Below are 24,370 nucleotides of genomic sequence, written 5' to 3' on the forward strand. Positions count from 1 at the left end.
TATGCAAGGGAAAAGGAAAATTCAGGGAACTGATCACCAGGCTGGCTTCAGGAGCTGATACCCCCAGCCATGCTCCCTCCTTGAGCGCCTCACTTTTTAGTTTTCTTAAGTCTGTTTTGTAGGTAGTGTCCAGGGTTTTTAGTTGTACTTAATGGAAATAAGGAAAATTATGTTCACTGCATATTCCCAGAAATGGAAGTCGTATCCCCCATAGGGATATAATTTTTAGTTTTTTATTTATGAGAAATCACTATTTTCAAGTTTTATATAATCATTAAAAATGCTTGTGTAAGATTAGTAAATTGAGTGGAAACATTAGAATTGCATTACTCAACACTCAAATTTTATTTTGTAGTTTAAAATCGTTGGCCTTTTGATAGTGTTTCACTTTCTATGTTAGAAATGATATGGGAGTTAAAATCATGAAAGATTAAACTAGAAGTCATATTATTGATGTTTTAGAGCTTTGTCTGTTTTAATCAGATGAGCACTTAGGTTCTTCAAAATTACAAAAACGGTTCCTGTTGAAGCAGTCTAGGAGCTGTCATTTTTCATACCACTGAATAGAGGTGACTTTTTTGATAGAATATAATTTCATTTGACTAGAAACATAGTTTTAGACTATTATAAATATTTCATCATGCAGAGCGGGACGAGGAATTTGGTGGTAGGATTATTATTAAACCAGAAGTTTAGGATTCTAAGAATTTCTCGTTGAGAAAGTGGAACAATAAGTCTTACCAGTTTGTGTCAGTATATCAAAATATGTTTCATATCACTTTTACAGATTGAAGTTGTTAAAGAAGAATTTAATGAACACTTAGAAGTTGTAGACAAGATTAACCAGATCTGCAAAAATCTGCAGTTTCATCTGAATAAAATGAGAACCTTTGAAGAGCCTCCTTTTGAGAAAGAAGCTAATATTATTGTGGATAGATGGCTTGATGTAAGTGATAATTTGATTGACTAGAAATTCTGCTTTATAACAATTAAATTGATCTTTTCGTTTGCATCTTTAATGTTGTTATCTAATTATAAAATTCAAAAGTGCTTATTATAAAAAAATGTTCAAATAATATAAAATTTATGACTTAGGATTTAACTTTACCCCAGAGTTAGGTACTACTAAGAAACGGGTCCATACTCTTTTAGATCTACAAGTACATACTCAACTTATTTAAAATAAACTAGTTAATATATTACTCATCCATGTAAGTTATTGATGTTCAGCTTTGTATTTATTTACTAATTTTTGGTTGAGTAGTAATGATATTTCATGAATTACAAAATAAGAATTTGTATATTTTGAGCTGGATTTTTGAAAGCTTCTTTTATTATTGTGGTTTAGAAATGAGAAAGACTATTTCTTTCAGTTGTTTATAAACTGCACCAAATCAGCTAAGTTATTTTTGTAGAATAATGAAACTATGGTATATTAAAGCAAAATTTTTGTTGATAAATAAAGCAAATAATTTAGCAAGTAAAGGTAATCTAAAATTTTATCTTAAAGTTGTGTTTGAAACAGTTGTTCTTATACTTTTCACCATTCAATGTATTATTTTTATTTTTAAATTGTGGTAGATAAATGAGAAGACAGAGGACTACTATGAAAATCTTGGTCGAGCTCTAGCTTTATGGGACAAACTTTTTGACTTAAAAAATGGAATTGATGAGTGGACTGAAAAGGTCCTTCAAAAATTGGAATTACATCAACTGACTGAAGAGGAAAGAGAAAAACTGAAGGTAATTGAACAGAAATAGAACATATGTCCTTATTATAGACATTGGCATTTTATTATCAAGTTTGCTTTCTTGAAGACGGATAGAGAAATCACAAAGAAACCCTTCATTTCTTTCATTGTTCCTCGAGGGAGACCTGAATTCCATTGTCTTCTTTGTGGTAGTCCAGGAAGATGTTAGCAGGTGTTAATGTGGGTTCACAGACAACCTGGAGGTTCATAGATAAAAGTGACCTCGGGGATGGGTCAAGTGTGTGGCAGCCTGAAGCAGGATCTTAGTTCTCTGGCTGGGAATGAACCTGTGCTATAGTAGTGAGAGCACTGTATCTTAACTACTAGACCACCAGCAATTAGTGACTAGAAGCTACGCTCTGGCTCTTGTGTTTTTTGGAAAAGAATTTCAACAAGGAGACATAAAATAGTGAAACAGGTAGCTGTCTCTTTATTAAGAGAAAAGTTTTTATGAATAGGCACTTGGATGGGCTCAGAGGAAGAGAGGAAGAGAGTTGTGCAGTTATATGTGGTTCAATGTAATATAAAAATGTATGTATGCATGTATGATGACTTTACAGTATACCAAGTCTGATGCTTCAAATCTTTTTTTCTCTAATTTTGGTCCCTTTATTCACTTTTAAGTTCACATATCCATTTTTATACTTTTGGAAAAGACTTTCCAAATGTGTTATTGCCAAAATGTTTCACTCATAAGTTATAACATATGCCTGACTCATGAAGACACTTAGTTTTGTATCTCCCAGGACTCTGTCAAAAATCAAGTGATTTGGGAAAATTCAAAGCTCTTTTAGTTGCTAAATATTTTCAGTACCAATCACGGGTACCAGAAAATAAGGTATAAAATAAAAATATATTTTCTATTGGCATTGTGTGTTTTAGGAAGAGTTACAAGTCCATGAACAAAAACCTTCAGAATTTTCTAAAAGAGTGGCTAAAATACAATTCCTGCTTCAAAGCGGTGAAATACCTCTTGAATTACAGGTAAGAGAATTTTTGTTTAAAAGTTGCAATTAAAAATGCTCTCTATCCTCTATAGTAATATTTATAAACCAGAATTCTAAAACTTAAAATAAAAACAGGGTCATTATTTGATTCACCTTTATTCATGCCCAACCAAATTTTTAACAGTCAGCATAATTTATTATATTTGTTCCAATTTAGAATGAGTAATTTTTTACATTGTTTTATTCTCAATTCACTTACTTCACGGACCTCTTGTGTGGAAGGGGAGATGTTACTGTGCTCCCATGAAAAGTAACAAGGGTTTCCTCATAAGTGTTCTTGGGCCTAGGATGGAGTCATATGGCTCAATGATTCCAGGTTTATTAGTTGCTAGACAGGGAAACAGAGAGATTGCCCCAACTGGGATTTTCTGTTGTATGGAGAGATTTGTTAGACTTTTACTTAAATAAAAATGCAAAAATGCTTGAACATGAGCTCTGGAGTCAAACTTTCTGGGGGAAGGCCTTGCTCTGCCACCTGCCAACTTTGTGGTCTTGGGTAAGTTGCTTATCCTTCTCAAGCCTGAATTTTGTATATAAAATACTTACCATGATTCTGTGTACATAATAAACAGTAAATGCTGGCTACTTACTTTTTTATATATGTTTTAATATTAGTTTCCAATGAGTACCATGAGATAGTACCTCAACTGGTATGCTAAATAAAACTTGTTTCAAGGGGAAGAATTCAGTTACTCTCTTAGAAAAAAATTAGAATGTCAATTTCAGTTTTTCATGTTACTCTTTTTTTTTAACAGCAGTATTTAAACTGTTGTATCATCATGCAGAACAAGGAAAAAATCAGAAAGAGAGAGGTGATTTCACATTGAAATGAACAGTTTCAACTCATTCTTCAGCAATGTAGTTGTCTTAAAATCTAGTTAAATCAAATCCGTGACAGTACTTCATATGTTTCATAATTTCAGGTGATGGAGTCTTCTATTTTGAACAAGATAGAACGTGTGAAAATGTGTTTAACGGGAGGATCCCACTGTGGTGCAATCAGCGGCAGCACAGCTGAGCTAAGGGAAGATCTTGACCAGGCCAAGACCCAGATTGGAATGACTGAGTCTCTCTTAAATGCCTTGTCGCCTTCTGACAGCTTGGAGATCTTCACTAAACTCGAGGTACTTCCTGGTTGCTTCTCTTCTGTGGCTCAGATTTATTTTCACACTTATTTCTGGTAGTCTTATCCTTTTGAAATTAATACAAATAATTACTTTAAAAAAAATGAAAGCCTGGGGAGAAAAGTCAGAAAAACAATTTGTGTATGTTTCACCTTTTAATTGGAGAAGGAAATGGCAACCCTCTCCACTGTTCTTGCCTGAAGAATACCATGGACAGAGGACCCTGGTGGGCTACAGTCCATATTAAATATCAAATAATTATTGCCCACAAAGGAATTAAAAGGTGAGTGAGTTAGTGAAAGTTGCTGAGTTGTGCCTGACTCTCTGATCCCATGGACTGTAGTTCACCAGGGTCCTCTCTCCATTGAATTCTTCAGACAAGAACACTGGAGTGGGTTGCCATTTCCTTCTCTAGTTAAAAGGTGAAACTGTAAAATACATAATTGTAAAATACATTTATAAAATACATTTATAAATACACCACATTTATTGGTGGCTCAGATAGTAAAGAATCTGACTGCAATGTGGGAGACCTGGGTTCGATCCCTGGGTTGGGAAGATCCCCTGGAGAAGGGAATGGCTTCCTGTCTGGAGAATCCCATGGACAGAGGAGCCTGGTAGGCTATAGTTCGTGGGGTCACGAAAGTCAGACTCAACTGAGCGACTAAGCACATACATTTATTATCTAAGAGAAAGCAAATCCACCCAGTAAAAAATTATCTAGGTTTTAATAGAAACAATGGATACCTAATATTCTGTGTGTAAACTGAGCCCATTTTAAGTACTGGTTGTTTGTTTGTTTATATATTTAGGAGATTCAACAACAAATTCTACAGCAGAAGCACAGTATGATATTACTTGAGAATCAAATAGGTTGTCTGACTCCTGAACTCTCTGAATTAAAAAAGCAATATGAAAGTGTCAGTGATTTATTTAATACCAAAAAAAGTGTTTTGCAAGATCACTTTTCTAAGTTACTGAATGGTGAGTGCAATGCTTCCTTACTATTCCTGGGAATATTAAAAAGTGAATAGGTACTGTGAACACAAGGGCTAATTAATCTAAGCTTCACTTAGAGATGATGGTTGCACAGAGCCTATTTAAGGAAATAATATTCAGATAAATCTTTTGGGAGCAAACACTCACTGATGTATGCCTATTATAAAAGACATGCCTTTTGTTCAAGTCCCAGATCTTTATTTCATGAAGGAGAGGCACCTGGGTCCTAGTGTTTGACCTGCTCACTGTGGTCAGAGTCTGGGGACATGCCTGTGAGCGGGCTGCCCCTGTAGGTTTCTGTGTGGGTCTTGTATGATTGGAAAGGAGGTTTGGTATAGAAAATATGCCACAATTACTGTGTAGGTTCTTTTAACCCTCAAAATTAGGTTTTAGTTTATTATCATTTCACAGTGACTTGTATGTATGGCATGGGGAGCAAGTTTCAGAATCTCTTAATTTAACAAGGTAGGTGATGTCATCTTTGAATAAATACAGCTTCCTTTGTTTTTTCCTACAGATCAGTGCAAGAACTTTAATGACTGGTTTGGCAGCATTAAAATGAACCTTAAGGAGTGTTTTGAACCATCAGAAACAAAGAAATGTGTGGAACAAAAACTACAAAAACTTTCTGTAAGAAGACATATATAAATTTCATTCAAAATTTATCAAAATTAAAATACTGGAGGCAGAACTGTATATAAGTAGATAAGATAATAGTTATTTTGACTTAGTAATTTCCCTACATAAAGGTAATATTTACCAAAAAAATCTGACTTTTTCTCAAATATTTTAATACACTGCTGATGGGAGTGGAGTGGAAGGTAGCCTGAGATAAGAGGCATTAATAGGGCATTTAAAATGTGTATGGCACCCTCAATTCTTGATCACTTTATGGTAGATTATCAAGTATTTTAGGTGATAAGGTATGCTCTCCAGCTTATTGATGGCATTAAATGTTCTCAGTATATTTCTTGCTTTGATGATAACCATTCTTTATCGACAGAATCATTTTTCTTCTGCTTTTTTCATTTAGAGTTCTTTTTTCTTTTCTTTAAATTTGCTCATTCCATGGGTCTCAGCAATTGATACTCAAACCTTGAAACCCAGACATTGAAATAAAATTCTGATTTGACAAAGTTAAGTAGAAAATAGGCTGACTGGTTTTACATATTGGTTGCCAGAAAGGCTCAAATATTTAGGAGAAGTTGAACAGAATGTGGCTTTCCCGATCTGACTCCCACTGACCCACACGGTGGCATCATTTTGCTTGATGTGATTCCCGGAAAGTCAGATGCAAACGCCAATGTGCACACACAGTCTAGAACTAATATAAATCATCTTTTGATCATTTGCCATTGGAGTTAGCCGTATCTCCTAGCTCTTCTTTTACAGAGGAAGTTATGGAGATGGCTTGTCTGTGTACTATCTTGGAAAAGTGTCACTGGGGTGACAGGGACCACACTGAGGCTTGCCTGTAGGATATAATTCAGTTTTTGTCTTTCTTAAGGATTTCTTGACTCTTGAAGGAAGAGGCAGTGAAATACAGCAAGTGGGAACTGTACTGAATCATGTGAAAAAACATCTGCCCAAAGCACCTGTTAAGAAGCTTAACAGTTGGATCGTAAGTCAAGAAGTTGAATTAGAAAAAATGGAGTCCATATGCCAGGCACGAGCAAAGGAGCTTGAAGAGTGCTTGCAGCAGCTACTGAGGTAGGAAATAAAGGTGATCTTTCATAGTAAACTTACTGTGAAAGTTTACTTATGTAAAATCTTCATATGTACTCTGCCTCAGTACAGCTAGCAGTGGGATATATATACACATGAATTTCAAAAATAAAATATATACTTTCAAACCCATGTTTGACACTGGGGATACAGAGGTTTGGAGAATTCTTCAAATTATGGCAAAGGTTCAGGGGAGAGCCCCAAAATATTTTCTGTTTGTTTCTTATTTTTTATGATATATCTCATGCTCATGCTCATCGCTAAGTCATGTTCAACTCTTTGTGACCCCAGGGACTGTAGCCCGCCAGGCTCCTCTGTCCATGGAATTCTCCAGGCATGAATACTAGAGTGTGTTACCATTTTCTCCTCTAGGGGATCTTCCTGACCCAGGAATCAAATGCAAGTCTCCTGCATCAGCAGGCGGATTCTTTACCACTCAGCTACCTGGGAAGCTTATGATATATATTTATGGCTTATTGGAATTCCACTATAATACATGCTGTTATTATTCAGATTTTAATGTTATAATTTTGTTTCTAAATTTGTTATTTGTAACATTTTGTAAATAATGTTACAAAATTTTTTATAAAGAATAAAAATAAAATGTAAAAAACCTGGTTGGCTTACAAGATTGGTGCCAACGATTTCTTCAGATAGACACTTTTTGCTGATTTCATATTTTAACATGTGTGATGTTGTTTTAGACTCCATAATGACCACAGAAACCTGAGTAAGTGGTTGACTAATCAAGAAGAAATATGGAAAGAAATGGAAGGAACACGAGAGAAAACGGAGCTATTTTGCCAAGCTGTAGCTAGAAAGAGGTATAGATGATCTTGCACAAAATGTGTTTCTTGGGGATATGGTTTCTGAAGGTGTGTCATGGCTCCTATAATCTTCCAATGATATTTGGAATTTACAGAGAACAATTCGAATCAATGGCCCAGTTGAACAACTCTGTGAAGCAATATGGGATTACTGAGGAAGAAGAAATAGTAACGGAATCAACACATCTGATTGATAGATACCAGACATTATTGAGACAAATATGTGAAACTGACAAAGAGGATAAGTTACCTCCTGCCGAGGACCAGAGTTTTAATGATCTTGCACATGATGTAATTCATTGGATAACAGGGATTAAAGAATCCCTTATGGTTTTGAATTCATCTGAAGGCAAAATGCCACTTGAGGAAAGAATCCATAAAATAAAGGTATAACTATGGAAACTAAATGTCAGAGGTCAGGATGAACTCCAATTTTAATAAGATTTAGAGGAAAGTTGCAAATATTTGTTTGTTAATGGAAAATAGGATCAGTGTGGGTTGGGTGAGAAATTCAGATGACTGAGCTTACAAAAGAGAAGGCCTGTGATGAATCTAAAATTATTTTAACGCATATAGAAAGGAAAGGTATATCCTCTCTTTGTGAGAGCAGTGCCCAGTTATTATCCATCTTCATTGACTGCAGATATGAAATAAAGACTATAAATTAGAACTGCAGCAGGTAGGAGTTTGCTAGGATGTTAAACGAATAGATATCAGTACATCAGAGGCATTGGCAATGTCAAAGTCAGGGCTGGAGAGGAGCTCATTTTCAGAGTGGATATGTATGGATCCTAAAGGGTATTAGATCCTGAGTGGGTTGAGTGTTTCCTGGTTTATCAGATACTAACTGTGGAGGAAGATAATGGTCAAGTTTCAAGGGTTAGTTTGACGTACAGAAGTAGTCAGAAGTGTTTGGGATCACATCTGAAAGGTTTTCCAGAGAAGGTGAATCTGAAGTAGTGTTTCTAAGAAGAGAAGAACTTGATTGTTTAGGGCAAAAGAGGAAAATCAAAGTACAGGGAATGAGAATTAATTATGTTGTGCTGGAGAAACAGGAGTGGGCCTGTGACACTGTGCATTTTCCTATAGGAAGCCGGAAACCCACTCTTAGATGTATAAAGACGTCTTGTTCAGGTTGTCACCCCAACTTTTTATTTATAAATAATGGTGCAGGTTGGGAGGAGGATTTGCCAGGGAGTTTTTTTGTACATAATTTCTTTGAGTGCAATTGAGAATCGAGAGGAGAGTAGGTAACGTGACAGATGTTTACTGAGAAGCAGTTCTATGCAATGTGAAGGATATCTTTGTGCTTGGGGCATATGTAAAAGTGAAAGGGAAATTTTGAAATCTACTCCGCAGTTAGAATCTCTGAATGATGTTTATGAGTAAAAAGATATCATATGTAATCCCCAAGTAGTATGAATGGGATTTTAAGATCATTTTTATTTAATTTAGGAAATCATTTTACTAAAACCTGAAGGGGATGCTAAAATACAGGCCATCATGAGTCAGGCTGAGAGCAGCAAGACTCCAGTGGTTCCAAAGACCCTCACTGATATCAAGAACCAGTGGGACAACACACTCCATTTGGCCAACACATATCTAAGGTAAAGGGCATGCCTTCACCATTTTCATGATTTTTCATTGCACAGAGAAGCCATAACAAGTATGTTTTGTCTGCCTTCTGGATGTAGATATAATATATCTGTTGGAGAGAAAGTAATGTCAGGGACAACCACAGTGTTGAGGCAGAAACAGAGACTAGTTCTCTGGATCAGATATGAAACATGCTGTAATAACTCCTTGTTTACTTTGACTGGTGCATCAACCCACCATTGGTAACAAATTAACATTGCCTATCTTTCTACCTTCAATAAAGTCCTTCTGTACCAAACCTCCTGCCCCGAGACAACCTCAGTGTTTACTTTACTGTAGGATAGTTTATGCTTTTAAATATATATGCTATGAGAAACATTTATAAATGTATGAATTAAGTGAACATAGTTCTGGTGAAAATTCTTAACTCCTTTCACATCAAATCAAATCATGATACATTTAATGTTCAGTGGAAATGTAAATTTCATATTTTTATAAGGAAGCAGTCAGATCAAAATTAAAATCAAGCTGTAGGAAGCATAAGCTAGTTAGCTGGCCAATATACTGCATGCTTATTTGTTTTACTTAAATGAAAAAGAAAAACACAGAATAATTATATTTAAACATAATAAAAACTGGACTAGTTTGAAATCTAAATTATTAAACTTTTGTCCTCAGATCAAATTATATAATGGAAACAATAGTTTTTTAAAATCATACTACAACTAATTTTTATCTTGATTTCTGAGTTAAACTTAGGGCCATTTAGAATGTTACAATGCCAAAGAAGTCTCTGGGAATAATGTACAGTAGTGTTATTTTAATGCTTTTTATAATAATGCATGTTGTATTATATGTTGCAAAATGCTGTTTTGTTTTGCTGTGTCATTTCATTTATAAACTATTTTGTAAAATTTAGCCATCAGGAAAAGCTTCTACTAGAAGGCGAGAAGTATTTGCAAAGTAAGGAGGATCTGAGATTAATGCTCACAGAACTGAAAAAGAAACAAGAAGTGGGCTTTGCTCTGCAGCCTGGTTTGCAGGAGAAGAAAGCTCAATTAAAAATTTATAAGAAGTTCCTCCAGAAAGCACAGGATTTAACATTCTTACTAGAGGAGTTAAAATCTCAAGGGAATTACCTCTTAGAGTGCACTAAAAATCCCAACTTTAGTGAAGAACCGTGGCTGGAAATCAAGCATCTACATGAGAGTCTTCTTCAGCAACTGCAGGTGAAATGCTCAAAACAAAACTTTAAGTGATCATCCTCAGTATGCTTAATTATGTACTATTTGTGTATGGGACCATTTTTTGGTTCTTTTGGAAAATCTAAAACTTTTAGAAATGTATCATTTTTAGATACAAATGCTAGCTCCACAAAATGGAGGAATCGATTTGGTCAGTTTTGCTAGAGAAATCTAGTGTGTATTATTTGATGATAGTGTTATCTCCTTTCATCAAAGTTCTCCTCTTCAGGGATTGGAAGGTTTAAAATTTTTTTCCAGGCCCTCGGCAGTGAAAATGTGGAGTCCTAACCACTGGACTGCCAGGGAATTCCCTTAGGCATTTTTATGTAAGAGGTAGTGTCAAAATTGCCCATGCAGCATCCATCTATCCATCCATCAGTCTATTATTGCCTTCACCCATCTATCCATCCGCACATCCATCCATCATCTATTGTGATAGTTGTATCCATTATTCTGTATAAACTTTATCAGATTTCTCCCTTGAGTCTTTCCACATGATCCACAATAAAAGAATTAAGAAGTAAAATGTCATTTTGTCATGAAGCATAGTATTATCTTAAGAGAATTATTTATATTCTTTGCACATGGAAAGTTGCATTCAGTGTAAGGATTACCTGGGTTAGAAATCTCACTTATACAGATAGCAGGATTTGTGCGGAGGTGAAGATTATGCTCACTTGGCTGTAAGTTATTTAATTGCTGCTTTTCTGATCAGGTGTGGTCACCTTATTTTCTTACTCCAGGAAGAGAACTTGAAAGTGGTTTTGCTCTTGAGTTAGGATTACTTTTTCTCAACTTTGGGGTTTGATTCTTAGGAAAGGAATCTGAGGTTAGGTTGATTTCACATAGTCTCATTTCTGAGAAGGGTAATCGAGGGAGCTGCTTTATTATGGATGTTTGTGATTTGGTGATATAATTTGTAGCCATTTCATTTTGTAAACCTCTGACAAGTTGTTTTTGGGAGTGAAATGAAAGCAAAGAAACGTGGGGTGGAGAACAAATAAATATCTCAACACTAAAAATTTTACTTAAGAACTCTGGATGATTTATGGTCTTATTTCTATTTCAAGATGAACCCTCATAAAATAAATATTTATGAACAATTTAATTATTTTCTGAGTGAGATAATTCAGAGATCTAATTCATACATTGTCAATGTTTTGTTTTTAGGATTCTGTGCAGAAACTAGAAGGTCATGTTCAAGAACACGACTCTTACCAGCTTTGCATCACAGACCTGAACACTGCATTGGACTATATCGCTAAGGAATTTGTCTGTTTTTCTGATAGGCCTGTAGATGAAAGAGTAGTTGAGGAAAAACTGCAGAAACTGCAGGTATTAAGCAATATCCAGAAATGATAGGCATTTTAAAAAATCAATATTAAACACAACTTGACAAATTAGTGTTCTTGATCAGAAATTCAAATGCTGAAAGGAAAGAAATAAAAAAAGAAAAATTAAAATGCTGAAAACGCTATTCAGATGACTATTGGATAAAGTCCTATCTGGTCATGAAAAGTGGAAATGTTCTTCATTAGTGAGCAAATCCATTTATCACTTGAGTTGGACAGTACTCAGCCCTCTGGACCCTCAGAGATAATTCCACTCATGACCAGTCAGCAGCTGCTGGAGATCTCTGTCTTAGAAAAAAGTGCAGTGATTCTAGGAGATAACTAGGTGATCAAATGGTGTACCTAACGCAATAAGGCCGAAGGGGAAATGGTTCAGTTTTTCAGTCTTCATCACAGGTGGATGGGAGTTGTGTAATTTTCACCTTATTTATTTTCATACTCATGGACTACCTTAGAGTTCTCTGCAGATGGAGAGCTTTTAAAATTCCCACCCTCACCACTTCAACAACCCCTCACCTTACACAGTAAGCATTGCAGCTCTTTACCTGCATTCTCAAAACACATTCCTTTGAAGCTCACTGCACAGCCAACAAATGCAGTGTCCTCTGGAAGGAAACAGTAAAGTATGTTCTTTACTTTTCTATGCTGCTTTCACAGTCCTTTGGAGATTGCATGGGGTGAGTCTCAGGAAGCCCTAGTGCCTTGAATTTGGGAATTTCTGATCTCTTCTTTTTAGGAGCTTGGGAATCAAGCAAGACTCCCCCTTCAGAATAGCTTGACACTCTGACAAGGCCACCTCCCTCTCCCTCTTTTTTTGGCCATGTGGCATGTGGGATCTTAGTTTCCAACCCTGAGGGATTGACCCTGAGCCCCCCTGCAGTGGAAATGCAGAGTCTTTACCCTGGACCACCAGGGAAATCCTGCCTCCGTTTTTAACAGTGATAATTTGACAAATGTTGAGGGTCATCATGTCCAAGCCCATGTTTGGGTACCTCAGATACTGAGAAAAGTATAAGACATGAGCTATAGTTGGAAGGAATCTCAGAAACTATCAAGTTCAGATTCCTCATTTTATATATGATGAGCTAAATGACAGAGTGGGGGCTACTTCTTGGGTCTCCTGACCCCACTAGACTTCTGTACTTGGGTGTCTCCTAGTTATTTGTGGTTCAGCATGTCCAGAAAATAACTTGTCATCTCCTTCCTTTTGTCCATACCCCGACTCCTTCCAGTGACCCTGCTTCTTCTCCTCTGATTCTGGATATCTACACCATCTCTCTAGGCTGTGGGTCAGAAACCTGGATATCCTTTCCTAGGCTGCCCAACCTAGAGGGACATCAGGAGTTGTCTCTTTCGTCTCTGGGTTACCTCTACACTTGGTCCCTCTGCTGTTACCCCCGTGGCCGCTGCGTTAGAGCAGACCCTCGTCTCACAGATGCCTGTGTTTGTTAGATGTCTGAGTAGGCTCCCTGCCTGCACTGTCACCCTTGCTGGTGCAGCTTGCCCATGGCCACCTCGTATCTATCCAAAATGCAATCTGGAACTCCCTTCTTCCAGCTGAAAATGTTTCAATGACCTGTGCGTATTTGTTAGCATACATCTTTCCACATTCTTTTACAATGGTCTGTTTACTACTGTGTCACTCTCACTAGGCTATAGGATTGTGAAGGGACTATATTTTACTCATCTATGTAATTTTAAAACTTGACCATATTACTCGCATGAATGAATGCTTACTTACTGTGTAGTCCATTAGAACAGTGAGCAATAAATACAGCATAGTTCACCTAGTAACTTTTAGGCTTATTCTGTTTCAGTAGTAATATCTGTACCTGCTATAGTTTATCAAATTCCTTTTGAGTCTGGAGATCTCAAATTAGCCTCATTCATTTAAGCATTTAGTAAATATTGATTGAGTCCCTACTATATTTAAGATATTGCATTTGATTGATTTAAGCTTTGCTCTGAATTTTAAATGTTAGCACTAGATTCATATGAGCACATACTAAATGATTTTATTCTTTTTAGGGCCTTGCACAAAGTAGGCACTTATTAGTGTTTTGGTTGTGTTTGATTTTAGTATTATTTATATATTAATTAGTATCTTGAACAAAATATATACTCAACAAATATGTGTTGGCCATTTCCTATGTTCTAGGAATGGGTTGTGAACATTTTCTTCATTACTTTTTATAAATGTAATCTTATAAAATTTTCTGCTGCTGCTGCTGCTAAGTCGCTTCAGTCGTGTCCGACTCTGTGCGACCCCATAGACGGCAGCCCACCAGGCTCCCCCGCCCCTGGGATTCTCCAGGCAAGAACACTGGAGTGGGTTGCCATTTCCTTCTCCGATGCATGAAAGTGAAAAGTGAAAGTGAAGTCGCTCAGTCATGTCTGACTCTTAGCGACCCCATGGACCACAGCCTACCAGGCTTGTCCATCCATGGGATTTTCCAGGCAAGAGTACTGGAGTGGGGTGCCATCGCCTTCTCCGGTAAAATCTTCTAGTATCTTATAAAATCTATTGGGGAATTTGATCTGGGTCACTACATTAGTTTAAATTTTGCCCAAAGTTTCTTCTTTGTGATATGGGTTGATATGTTTCTTACAAAGCTTCCCACTAGTGAAGCAGAATACTCTATAATTTACAAAAGTCAACTAACTTTTGTGATAATTGAACAGTGATACTTTTGTGACAATCTTTTCTCTGCTCACAGGACCTAGAGAATAGCCTCCATTTACAAGATGGCCCGTTAGAGAAGATTTTAACTTTAGCAAAGTCCGTCAAGCAAAATACATCTTCAGCAGGACAGAAGATTATTAAAGATGATATAAAATCACTGAAGTGTAAACAAAAAGATTTGGAAAACAGACTTGAATCTGCTAAGCAGGAGATGGAAAACTGTCTCAACAGCATTCTCAAATCAAAATGCTCAACAGAAAACAAAGCAAAGTTTCCTCTGCCAGGCAGAGAGGAGCAGGTCACTTCTGATGTACAGGAGTCCACTCAGGACTCAGCTGCAATGGAAAAGTTGGAGGAAGACTGGGAAATCAATAAGGTTAGTGCTTATAATTGCAGCTCTAAGACATCATGTCTGCGAACGGAGAGGTGTTGTTGGGCTCTGAAGAGAGGGTCGTAAATCAAGCCTCCTGATTTCGTAATTAAACCCTCAATGTGCTGGCTATTTATGATGCTCACTTGTAAAAAGAGCCCTTAGAAAACTGTCCAGGATTTCAGCAGTGAAATATTACTGTTCATCTGTTAGAAATGTCAGTCATCAATTTAGGTTTATTATTCTCTCTGATATGTAATCAGATACAATTTCTTGGGTCAAGAGCTCAAAAGCAAATTAGAGAAGGCAAAAGAAAATACACTTTACCCATTTTCTAAAGAAAAAAAAAATCTAACAGCTCTATTTTGGTGGGTCTTTTTTGTTGTTGTTGATTTCATAGTGAAATCAGAGACTGGATGGAAGGATAGCTGCCTTTCTTTATCTTCTTACGTTAACCCTATACTGCAAATGTATTTTTAACTGTTGTCAGGTCATTTAGTGTGAGAATAATGACATTCAGACTTCTGATCTTCCTGGGGAGAAGAAAGAAGAATATCGTTCTGTTTTCTTTCTAAACATCCAAATGGGTATATTTCCCTGTGGCTTTTAAAGTGGTTTCTCATAGGTGAGAGACTGAAATGGAAAAGGCACAAAGAGCCTTCCAATAAACTCCACTTGAAAGAGTCTCCTTGTTTGGCAGCCTCTCGCAGTCCAAGGTCCATTGGGACAACAGCGAAAGTTAGCCCTTTAATTGTCAGCATTTTATGGAATATGTGATACACGGGGATGAAGAGAATCTGCACTTCTGTTGTCTTCCAAGAGCAGAAATACATGGAGGGACTTCCCTGTGCTGGTCTAGTGGTTAAGAATCCACCTGCCAGTGCAGGGGAGCATGGTTTCAACCCCTAGTCTGGGAAGATTTCACATACCTTGGGGCAACTAAGCCCATGCAGCACAACTACTGAGCTGGTGCTCTAGAGCTGGTGAGCTCCAACTACTGAGCCCAAGAGCTGCAGCTATTGAAGCCCACATGCCCTAGAGCCTCTGCTCTGCAATAAGAGAAGCCTCTGCAATGAGAAGCTCACCCAGCACAAGAAGAGAGGAACCACCCCTGCTTCCACAACTATAGAAATCCCATGTGCAGCAACAAAGTCCCAGTGCAGCCAAAAAAAGAGAGAAGAAGTGCATGGAGGACTAGAGGAGCCAGATAGGGTTTCCTAAAATGAGAAACAAGGTAAAATGCCAATGGAACATGTCTCTGACATGAAGTCCCACTTGTTGGATCGAGCTAACAAAGTATGTCTTAAAAGCTTAGGGCCCTGTGATGAGACTCTTGAAGTTGTATCTGTAAAAGGAACTTTCTTAATGGTATTTAAAGAACTGTAAAAAGTAAAAAAGGTAAAATACTTGAGTACTTTTCTATCCTAATACGTGACATTGATAAGTGGATTTGCTTAATAACTCTAAGTTTAGCTTCTCAGACCCATGTTGGCTGTGAACTACCCGAATTCAGTAGAGTATATTGAAAACTAAAGATCACAACCCAATAATAGAAATTTTTGTTTATTAAGCTTTTACTCATTCTTGAATGATGAGCTAATGATAATTCATGCTGCTTCATTAGAATGCTTTTTCCTTTTTAAAAGCAGATGAAGGGACTTAAGTCTTCAAATAATTTTCATAAGCCTGTACTAGAGGAAGATAGTTTTAGTTTCTAGTAACATTTTTAACACCTTTTTTTCCCTCTATTGTAACATGAATCTTTTTTCTTTTTTTTAAATATGGAAAGGCATTTTATTTCAAATATAGCAGTGTGTACATGTCAGTCCCAAACTCCCAGTCTATCCCCACCCTCCGTCCTGTCCACCTGGTAACCATAAGTTCATTCTCTACGTCAGTGAGTCTACTTCTGTTCTGTAGATAAATTCATTTGTTTCATTTTATCTTAGAGTCCACATATAAATGATATATGGTTTTATCTTTCTCTGTCTAGTTACTTTATTTAGTATGACAGTCTCCAAGAATGTCTATGATGCTGCAAATAGCATTATTTCATTCTTTTTTTAAAATTTATTTTAATTGGAGGCTAATTACAATATTGTAGTGGTTTTTGCCATATATTGACATGAATCAGCCATGAGTGTACATGTGTTCCCCATCCTGACCCTCCCTCCCATCTCCCTCCCCATCCCATCCCTCACGGTCATCCCAGTGCACCAACCCTGAGCACCCTGTCTCATGCATCGAACCTGAACTGGCGATCTGTTTCACATATGATAATATACATGTTTCAATACTATTCTCTCAAATCATCTCACCCTTGTCCTCTTCCACAGAGTCCGAAAGACTGTTCTTTACATCTGTGTCTTTTTTGCTGTCTCGCATACAAGGTTATCGTTACCATCTTTCTAAATTCCATATATATGCATTAGTATACTGTAAGGAGATCCAACCAGTCCATTCTGAAGGAGATCAGCCCTGGGATTTCTTTGGAAGGAATGATGCTAAAGCTGAGTACTTTGGCCATCTCATGCGAAGAGTTGACTCATTGGAAAAGACTCTGATGCTGGGAGGGATTGGGGGCAAGAGGAGAAGGGGACAACAGAGGATGAGATGGATGGATGGCATCACTGACTCGATGGACGTGAGTCTCAGTGAACTCCAGGAGTTGGTGATGGACGGGGAGGCCTGGCGTGCTGCGATTCATGGGGTCGCAAAGAATTGGACACGACTGAGTGACTGATCTGATCTGATCTGATACTGTATTGGTGTTTTTCTTTCTAACTTACTTTACTCTGTATAATAGGCTCCAATTTCATCTACCTCATTAAAACAGATTCAAATGTATTCTTTTTAATGGCTGAGTAATATTCCATTGTGTATATGTACCACAGCTTTCTTATCTGTTCGTCTGCCAATGGACATCTAGGTTGCTTCCATGTCCTGGCTATTATAAACAGTGCTGTGATGAACATTGGGGTACATGTGTCTCTTTCAATGCTGGTTTCCTTGGTGTGTATGCCCAGGAGTGGGATTGCTGGGTCATATGGCAGTTCTGTTTCCAGTTTTTTAAGGAATCTCCACACTGTTCTCCATAATGGCTGTACTAGTTTGCATTCCCACCAACAGTGCAAGAGGGTTCCCTTTTCTCCACACCCTTTCCAGCACTTACTGTTTGTAGACTTTCGGATAGCAGCCATTCTGACTGGCGTGAGATGGTACCTCATTGTGGTTTTGATTTGCATTTCTCTGGTAATGAATGGTGTTGAGCATCTTTTCATGTGTTTGTTAGCCATCTGTATGTCTTCTTTGGAGAAATGTTTAGTTCTTTGGCCGATTTTTTGATTGGGTCGTTTATTTTTCTGGACTTGAGCTACAGGAATTGCTTGTATTTTTTGAGATTAATTCTTTGTCAGTTGCTTCGTTTGCTCTTATTTTCTCCCACTCTGAAGGCTGTGTTTTCACCTTGCTTATAGTTCCTTCGTTGTGCAAAAGCTTTTTAGTTAGGTCCCATATGTTTATTTTTGCTTTTATTTCCATTACTCTGGGAGGTGGGTCATAGAGGATCCTGCATAATCAGATTATGTCAGAGGGTGTTTTGCCTGTGTTTTCCTCTAGGAGTTTTATAGTCTCTGGTCTTATGTTTAGATCTTTAATCCACTTTGAGTTTATTTTTGTGTATGGTGTTAGAAAGTGTTCTAGTTTCATTCTTTTTAATGGTTGGGTAAATTAAAAGATGGTTGCTCCTTGGAAGAAAAGCTATGACCAACCTAGGCAGCATATTAAAAAGCAGAGACATTACTTTGCTGACAAAGATCTGTCAAGTCAAAGCTATGGTTTTTCCAGCAGTCATGTATGGATGTGAGAATTGGACCACAAAGAAAGCTGAGTGCTGAAGAATTGATGCTTTTAAATTGTGTTGTTGGAGAAGACTCTTGAGAGTCCCTTGGACAGCACAGAGATCAAACCAGTCAATCCTAAAGGAAATCAGTCCTGAATATTCATTAGAAGGATTGAGACTGAATCTAAAGCTCCAATACTTTGGCCACCTGATGTGAATAACTGACTCATTGGAAAAGACTCTGATGCTGGGAAAGATTGAAGGCAGGAGGAGAAGGTGATGACAGAGGATGAGATGGTTGGATAGCATCACTGACTAGATGGACATGAGTTTGAGCAAGCTCCAGGAGTTGATGATGGACAGGGAGGCCTGGCATGCTTCAGTCCATGGGGTCGCAAAGAATCGGACACAACTGAGCAACTGAACTGAATATTCCATTGTGTATATGTAACACCTCTTTTTTTATAAAAAAAAATTTATTGGAACCTTTGGCCATCTGATGTGAAGAGCCAGTTCTTTGGGAAAGACCCTGATATTGGGAAAGACTGAATGCAAAAGAAAAAGGGGGTGACAGAGGATGAGATGGTTAGATAACATCACCGAGTCAGTGGACATGAATTTGAGCAAACTCCAGGAGATAGTGGAAAACAGAGGAGCCTGATGTGGTGTAGTCCATGGGGTCGCAAAGAGCTGGACACAGCTTAGTGACAGAACAACAAATCTGAATTTTGTAATACTTTCTTACTTAGCCCCAGTAAAGACACGTGGGCTTCCTTATAGCTCAGTTGGTAAAGAATCTGCCTGTAATACAAGAGACACCGGTTCAATTCCTGGATCCGGAAGATCTGCTGGAGAAGGGACAGGCTACATACTCCAGTGTTCTTAGGCTTCCCTGTGGCTCAGCTGGTAAAGAATCTGCCTGCAATGTGGGAGACTGGGTTCGATCCCTGGATTGGGAAGATTCCCTGGAGAAGGGAAAGACTACCCAATCCAGTATTCTGGCTTGGAGAATTCCATGGACTGTATAGTCCATGAGCTTGCAAAGAGTCAGGCATGACTGACTGACTTTCACTCACTCACTCACTCAAGGGATATTTTAGAATCAGACCTTTGGCTGACTTTTTCTTTAATATCAAAAATGTTAAGGCAGGCTTAGAGGCACAAGAAATTACAAAATGCAGTCTGAAGGGTGTAGGTGCTTATGATCCAAGATCATACTGTATATTTTTACAGAGGTGAATTTCTAAAATTTTTTAAATATGAAAATACAAAACTACCTTCCATCTCCCCCTTCCTATATAACTTAAGTGGGGTTACAAATTAGGATATGATAAAAAGTGAGGTCTGAGTAATCTCTCAGGATTCTACATGTCATAAAAGGAAATAATAAAAAGGAAACACAGGGTAACTGATACATTCTTCTCTTATTATTTTTCTAAAAACTCATAAAGCAGCATTATAGCCTAACCCATATTGAATGATCTTTCTTGTCCCTTCCTTCCCAAATGTCAACCTTCATGGCATAAATATGCCTAAAAAAAACAAAACACCTTTTTTCTATGATTGCTTTTTGAATGTCTTTGTTATTGGGTATAATTGTCAGTCAGTATGTCTGAATCATTTTTTGTTCTTTTTAACATTTTCTGAGTGTTTATAATTTCCGTATTTAAATGAACATGGATGATCATAGACATAAAACATGCAAGGCATCCAGCTGTAGCTGAGTGACCAGAAACTCAGGGAAGTCAGTACTAGAATGAAGAGGAAGAAAGAGAGTTCATTCCTGGGGTAAATGATGTTTATTTCTGGTGTTGGTTATCCTAGTAAGTCAGTAGAAAAATTTTTGTCTTGGAACATGTAGTTAGGTCGTGTGTCAACTCTGTCTTCCAAGTATATTACTTTGCTTTCTGGCCACTATGCAAATCTTGGTTGTTGCTCTAGAGGTATTATTCTCAATCCAAAATTTATTTCTGTACAGGAGTGACTTACATGGTATAAATGGTATTAACATCTAGGAGCAACATGCATTTGAGGACATTCTTCAAAGTCTTAAAATATTAGGCTGAGGAACCTTAGAAAATTTCTATCCTAACTCTGTGTTTCGGGTTAGGGAATTGACATCAGAAGGTGTTAATCAGCCAAATTCTCATTCTAGAAGAGTTGGGATTAGAACCAGTCTCGTCTCTACCCAGCTTGATGTTTGGCGGTCTATCCCCCAATTTTATCAAGTGTGTTACATGGGCTGTTAATTGAGGTTTAATATGCTAATATGCTATCTGGCACAATGATATCTGACACCATGATAAACCTCAAATCATATTGCTGAATGAAGAAAATAAGTTATAAAATAATATATATGTGATTCCAATTTTATGAGTTAAAAATACATAAAATAATACTGTATGAATATTAACATATGTAGTCAAAGTATAAAGACAAGTGTATGTGGATTTAGAATAGTGGTTAGGTCTAGGGAAGAATAGATGAAAAAGAAGTGAGGACTGGACTTTAAATTGTATTTTTAATATGGAAAATTATATCAGTTATATCCTTGTCATGGGTAATGAGTAACCATGATATTGTATTCTTTTAATACATGAAAAGAATACATTATATATATTATGTATAATTATATATAATATATATAATAATTATATATATTATATATTCAAATATAATGCATTATATTTGAAACATCTTATTGTTTATTGTTTAAAATAAGATGTTTCAAGTGAGTCTGGAAAATCAGAATAGAGCTAAAGATGAGGAGCAAAAGATGACTGGTTACAAAAGAATCTTTCCAGGAGCCAATCAGGGCAGGTGTCTGTGTTCTAATTCTGGGGTGTGCACAAAGGAATGTTACTTTTTAAATTTAAAATGTTCCTTTGAGGGATTCTGTTGGATTTTCTGCCAAAGTGGAAACATGGCTTTTGGATTTGGTAAACAAATGGTGTTTTGGGGTGATTTCAGGCTTTTTAGGATGCTCTCTCTGACCACTGAAGGCTGAGTACAAATAGCAAGCTATAAATGTGGCTAGTCCAGTGACTGGTCCATCAGGTAAGAGAGACCAGGGCTCTGAATTCCTAATAAATTATTGATAAGGAGTGAAGATTTCCTGGGTTTAGTGTCTATGTCTTTAGCTCAGGAGCTCTTGCCCTGCAGGTGGATTTGTTGGGGTACTAAGTAACAGTAGCCATCAGGTGACAAAGAGACAGGCTTCGCCCTCACAGGACTTCAGTTTATGGTGCAGAAATCTGTGATGTGGCACCAACGCCCCCTCTTCTCACAGTCTTCCTGGATCTCCCTCCCTGTCCCCCATCCCATGCAGAGATCCTACCTTCCATGGGGATTAACCATAGTTCTCATGAATAAATTGTTAGAAATGGAGGAAATTGGCAAAATCATCCCACTTATTTACAGCCTTTTAGAAGAAGTGTCCTGTGCTAACTGCCAAGCAGATACTTCAAAACCAGTAACACTGGTCAACTGAATTTTCTTACCAATCAGTATTGGTGAAGCTCCAGACGGTATCTGTTTTATTTAAATAAACCCTGATTTTTTAATAGTTTCACATTGACAGAAAACTTGCAAAGATAGTACAGATAGTTCTCATTTATCTCTTACCCAGTTTTTCCCATTGTTAACATCGTAACATTATTATCTAGGCTGTATTTTTAAGACAATTTTTTAAATAATTTCTGCCATGTTTGGAGATTTGGATATATTTTATTCACAGACTTGGTACAGACTGGATGTTTACTGACATGAAAGTATATGGCAAATTTAAATGATATTTCACTTATAAAGTAACCTGAAAATGAAATCTACTACCTTAGCAAAATAATGTGAAATGTTTTAAAATTACTGCTGTGGAACCTGGTATATATAAGTGCTCAACAAATGTTTGTTGAAAAAATAAATAACTGAGTTGAAATGCCATCTCTGTATATCCTATTGAGAACCTCGAGTTCTTAGAGCTTTTAGAAAAGATCAAATTACCCTCTATATAACCTGTTCTGCCATACCCAGAATTGGTATTCTTACTGTTACTTGGTTTACGGCATGACATTTTTAATGCATGAAATTTTGGCATTTCTTTCATCTCTCCACTTACTGTTTTTAACTACCAGTTGTTACCATTGAATGCCTATTTACTAAACTAGCCCTCTGCATCATGGTGAATACTAAGTATGCACTTTGGAACTTTTGTTGTTTTCATATCTGTTTCTTTCTTTAAGACTGTAGCTATTCCTCAGCATATAATTGAGAAATGCTAGATCCTATACTATCTTGTAAAAAAAAAGTTTCATTTTTCTTGGTATTAAATATTGCATGGAAGATACTAAATATTGTCATTAAATATTGCATGGAAAAATCCACTTTGGTCGTGGCAAAAATATACTTTTGAAAAGTCTTTAATGTGAGTAAATAGAAGAAACTGGAATTTTTTCACCAAGAAAAATAAAAATTATTCATTTGGAAGTTAGTCTATTTAGCAATTAATCTTTTTATGTTTTCAGAATTCAGCTTTGGAAATGATTTTGTCAAGACAACTTTCTCTTGATGTTCAAGAAAGCATGAAAAACACTGAAGATGAGCAGAAAGTCAATGAGCTGCAAAATCAACCTTTAGAATTAGATGTTATGTTAAGAAATGAACAATTAAAGGAGATAGAGGTATGGAAACAAGAAAAACACTGACAACATGATTGCATCATTTATCTAGTGCAATACAATATATTTTAATTACCAAAAACTTGCTTGCACAGAATGAAAAATCTTATTTAACCTTTGCCTGATGATCAATTTGGTAACTATATAATTATGTACTAATCAGTAAGTTGTATAAATCTTTCCATTTAAAAAGTGTAAGAGTTTAATGAACATTAGTCTTTCTCTTCCAAAAAGTTCCTAAAAACTTACTTATTCAGTGATAAAATTTGGAGATTCTGGCTTGTCATTATTCCTTTTTTTAGTCATATCTATTTTCCTGCATTTGACAAATTCCTCTTGTTTGTCTTAATTATCAATATTATGGGGTATTCCTTCTTCATTTTTATAGCTGTGTTTGCATAACTGTGTTTATGTATTTATGTACTTATAGCCATGGAAAAGCATCCAAAAATCCAGTAGATGATCATGTTTTGAAAAATGATCCTTACAATTTTAGCCAAGTTTACGTAATAGTAAACGTGTATCTAAAAGAGGAAAAAGAGATGATGCATGTAAATAATAAAAGCAAGATAAATCTTCTTTAGACCTTGTAGAACCTTTGAACACAATAGGGTGACCAGATTGCTATTAGATATTAGACCAATGGTGAATGTTAGTTTAGATTTTAACATGACTCCAGTCGGGGGGGAGATCTTTTAAATGTCAGGACCTTCGTTTCTCTGGGTGCAAATGAAATATTTAAAAATATTCTTGGAATGGAATGTATTACTGGAAGGAAAGAGCAAGAGGGAAAATAAGTGAATTAATTGATCAGTGAATTAGTAAGTGCATATTTATTGATTTCCTTTACTTGTTTTCAGGAATTATGTACCCAGTTGGAAGGAAAGAAAGCAGCCATTGAACCTCTAGAACAAAGTGAATATGTCAACAAAACAGAATCAAGTGCCTTGGTTCTCCACGATGAAAGTTATTCAGTGCAGCACTTGGATAATCTGCTTCAGGCACTTATTACTTTGAAGAAAAAGAAAGAAAGTCAATACTGTCTCCTTGAAGATTTTCAGGGACATCTCATGGCAGGTGAATCCTCCATGAAAGCCTTGTTGACAGAAAAGGAAAGTCTGAAAGTGTAAGTATAAGAATTTAGGACGTGCATTCTTTATTTGAACATAGGCTTCACT

General features: G+C 36.7%; 1 protein-coding gene across 9 annotated transcripts in view; it reads left to right on the plus strand.

Moving 5' to 3' along the window:
* SYNE2 (spectrin repeat containing nuclear envelope protein 2) overlaps positions 1 to 24,370 on the plus strand; it is a 325,236-nt gene that overhangs the window by 142,665 nt on the left and 158,201 nt on the right. For all 9 annotated transcript variants that reach the window (XM_070796701.1, XM_070796700.1, XM_019969038.2 and 6 more), the window contains 15 exons: positions 788 to 946; positions 1,582 to 1,743; positions 2,634 to 2,735; positions 3,682 to 3,882; positions 4,695 to 4,866; positions 5,399 to 5,511; positions 6,389 to 6,591; positions 7,311 to 7,430; positions 7,529 to 7,820; positions 8,889 to 9,040; positions 9,949 to 10,258; positions 11,444 to 11,608; positions 14,343 to 14,684; positions 23,040 to 23,195; positions 24,053 to 24,318. In XM_070796701.1, the coding sequence (XP_070652802.1) occupies positions 788 to 946; positions 1,582 to 1,743; positions 2,634 to 2,735; positions 3,682 to 3,882; positions 4,695 to 4,866; positions 5,399 to 5,511; positions 6,389 to 6,591; positions 7,311 to 7,430; positions 7,529 to 7,820; positions 8,889 to 9,040; positions 9,949 to 10,258; positions 11,444 to 11,608; positions 14,343 to 14,684; positions 23,040 to 23,195; positions 24,053 to 24,318 (2,915 nt within the window). The remainder of the gene's footprint in view (positions 1 to 787; positions 947 to 1,581; positions 1,744 to 2,633; positions 2,736 to 3,681; positions 3,883 to 4,694; positions 4,867 to 5,398; positions 5,512 to 6,388; positions 6,592 to 7,310; positions 7,431 to 7,528; positions 7,821 to 8,888; positions 9,041 to 9,948; positions 10,259 to 11,443; positions 11,609 to 14,342; positions 14,685 to 23,039; positions 23,196 to 24,052; positions 24,319 to 24,370) is intronic.

The sequence above is a fragment of the Bos indicus genome, chromosome 10 (assembly GCF_029378745.1).
Source record: "Bos indicus isolate NIAB-ARS_2022 breed Sahiwal x Tharparkar chromosome 10, NIAB-ARS_B.indTharparkar_mat_pri_1.0, whole genome shotgun sequence".
Classification (NCBI taxonomy): domain Eukaryota; kingdom Metazoa; phylum Chordata; class Mammalia; order Artiodactyla; family Bovidae; genus Bos; species Bos indicus.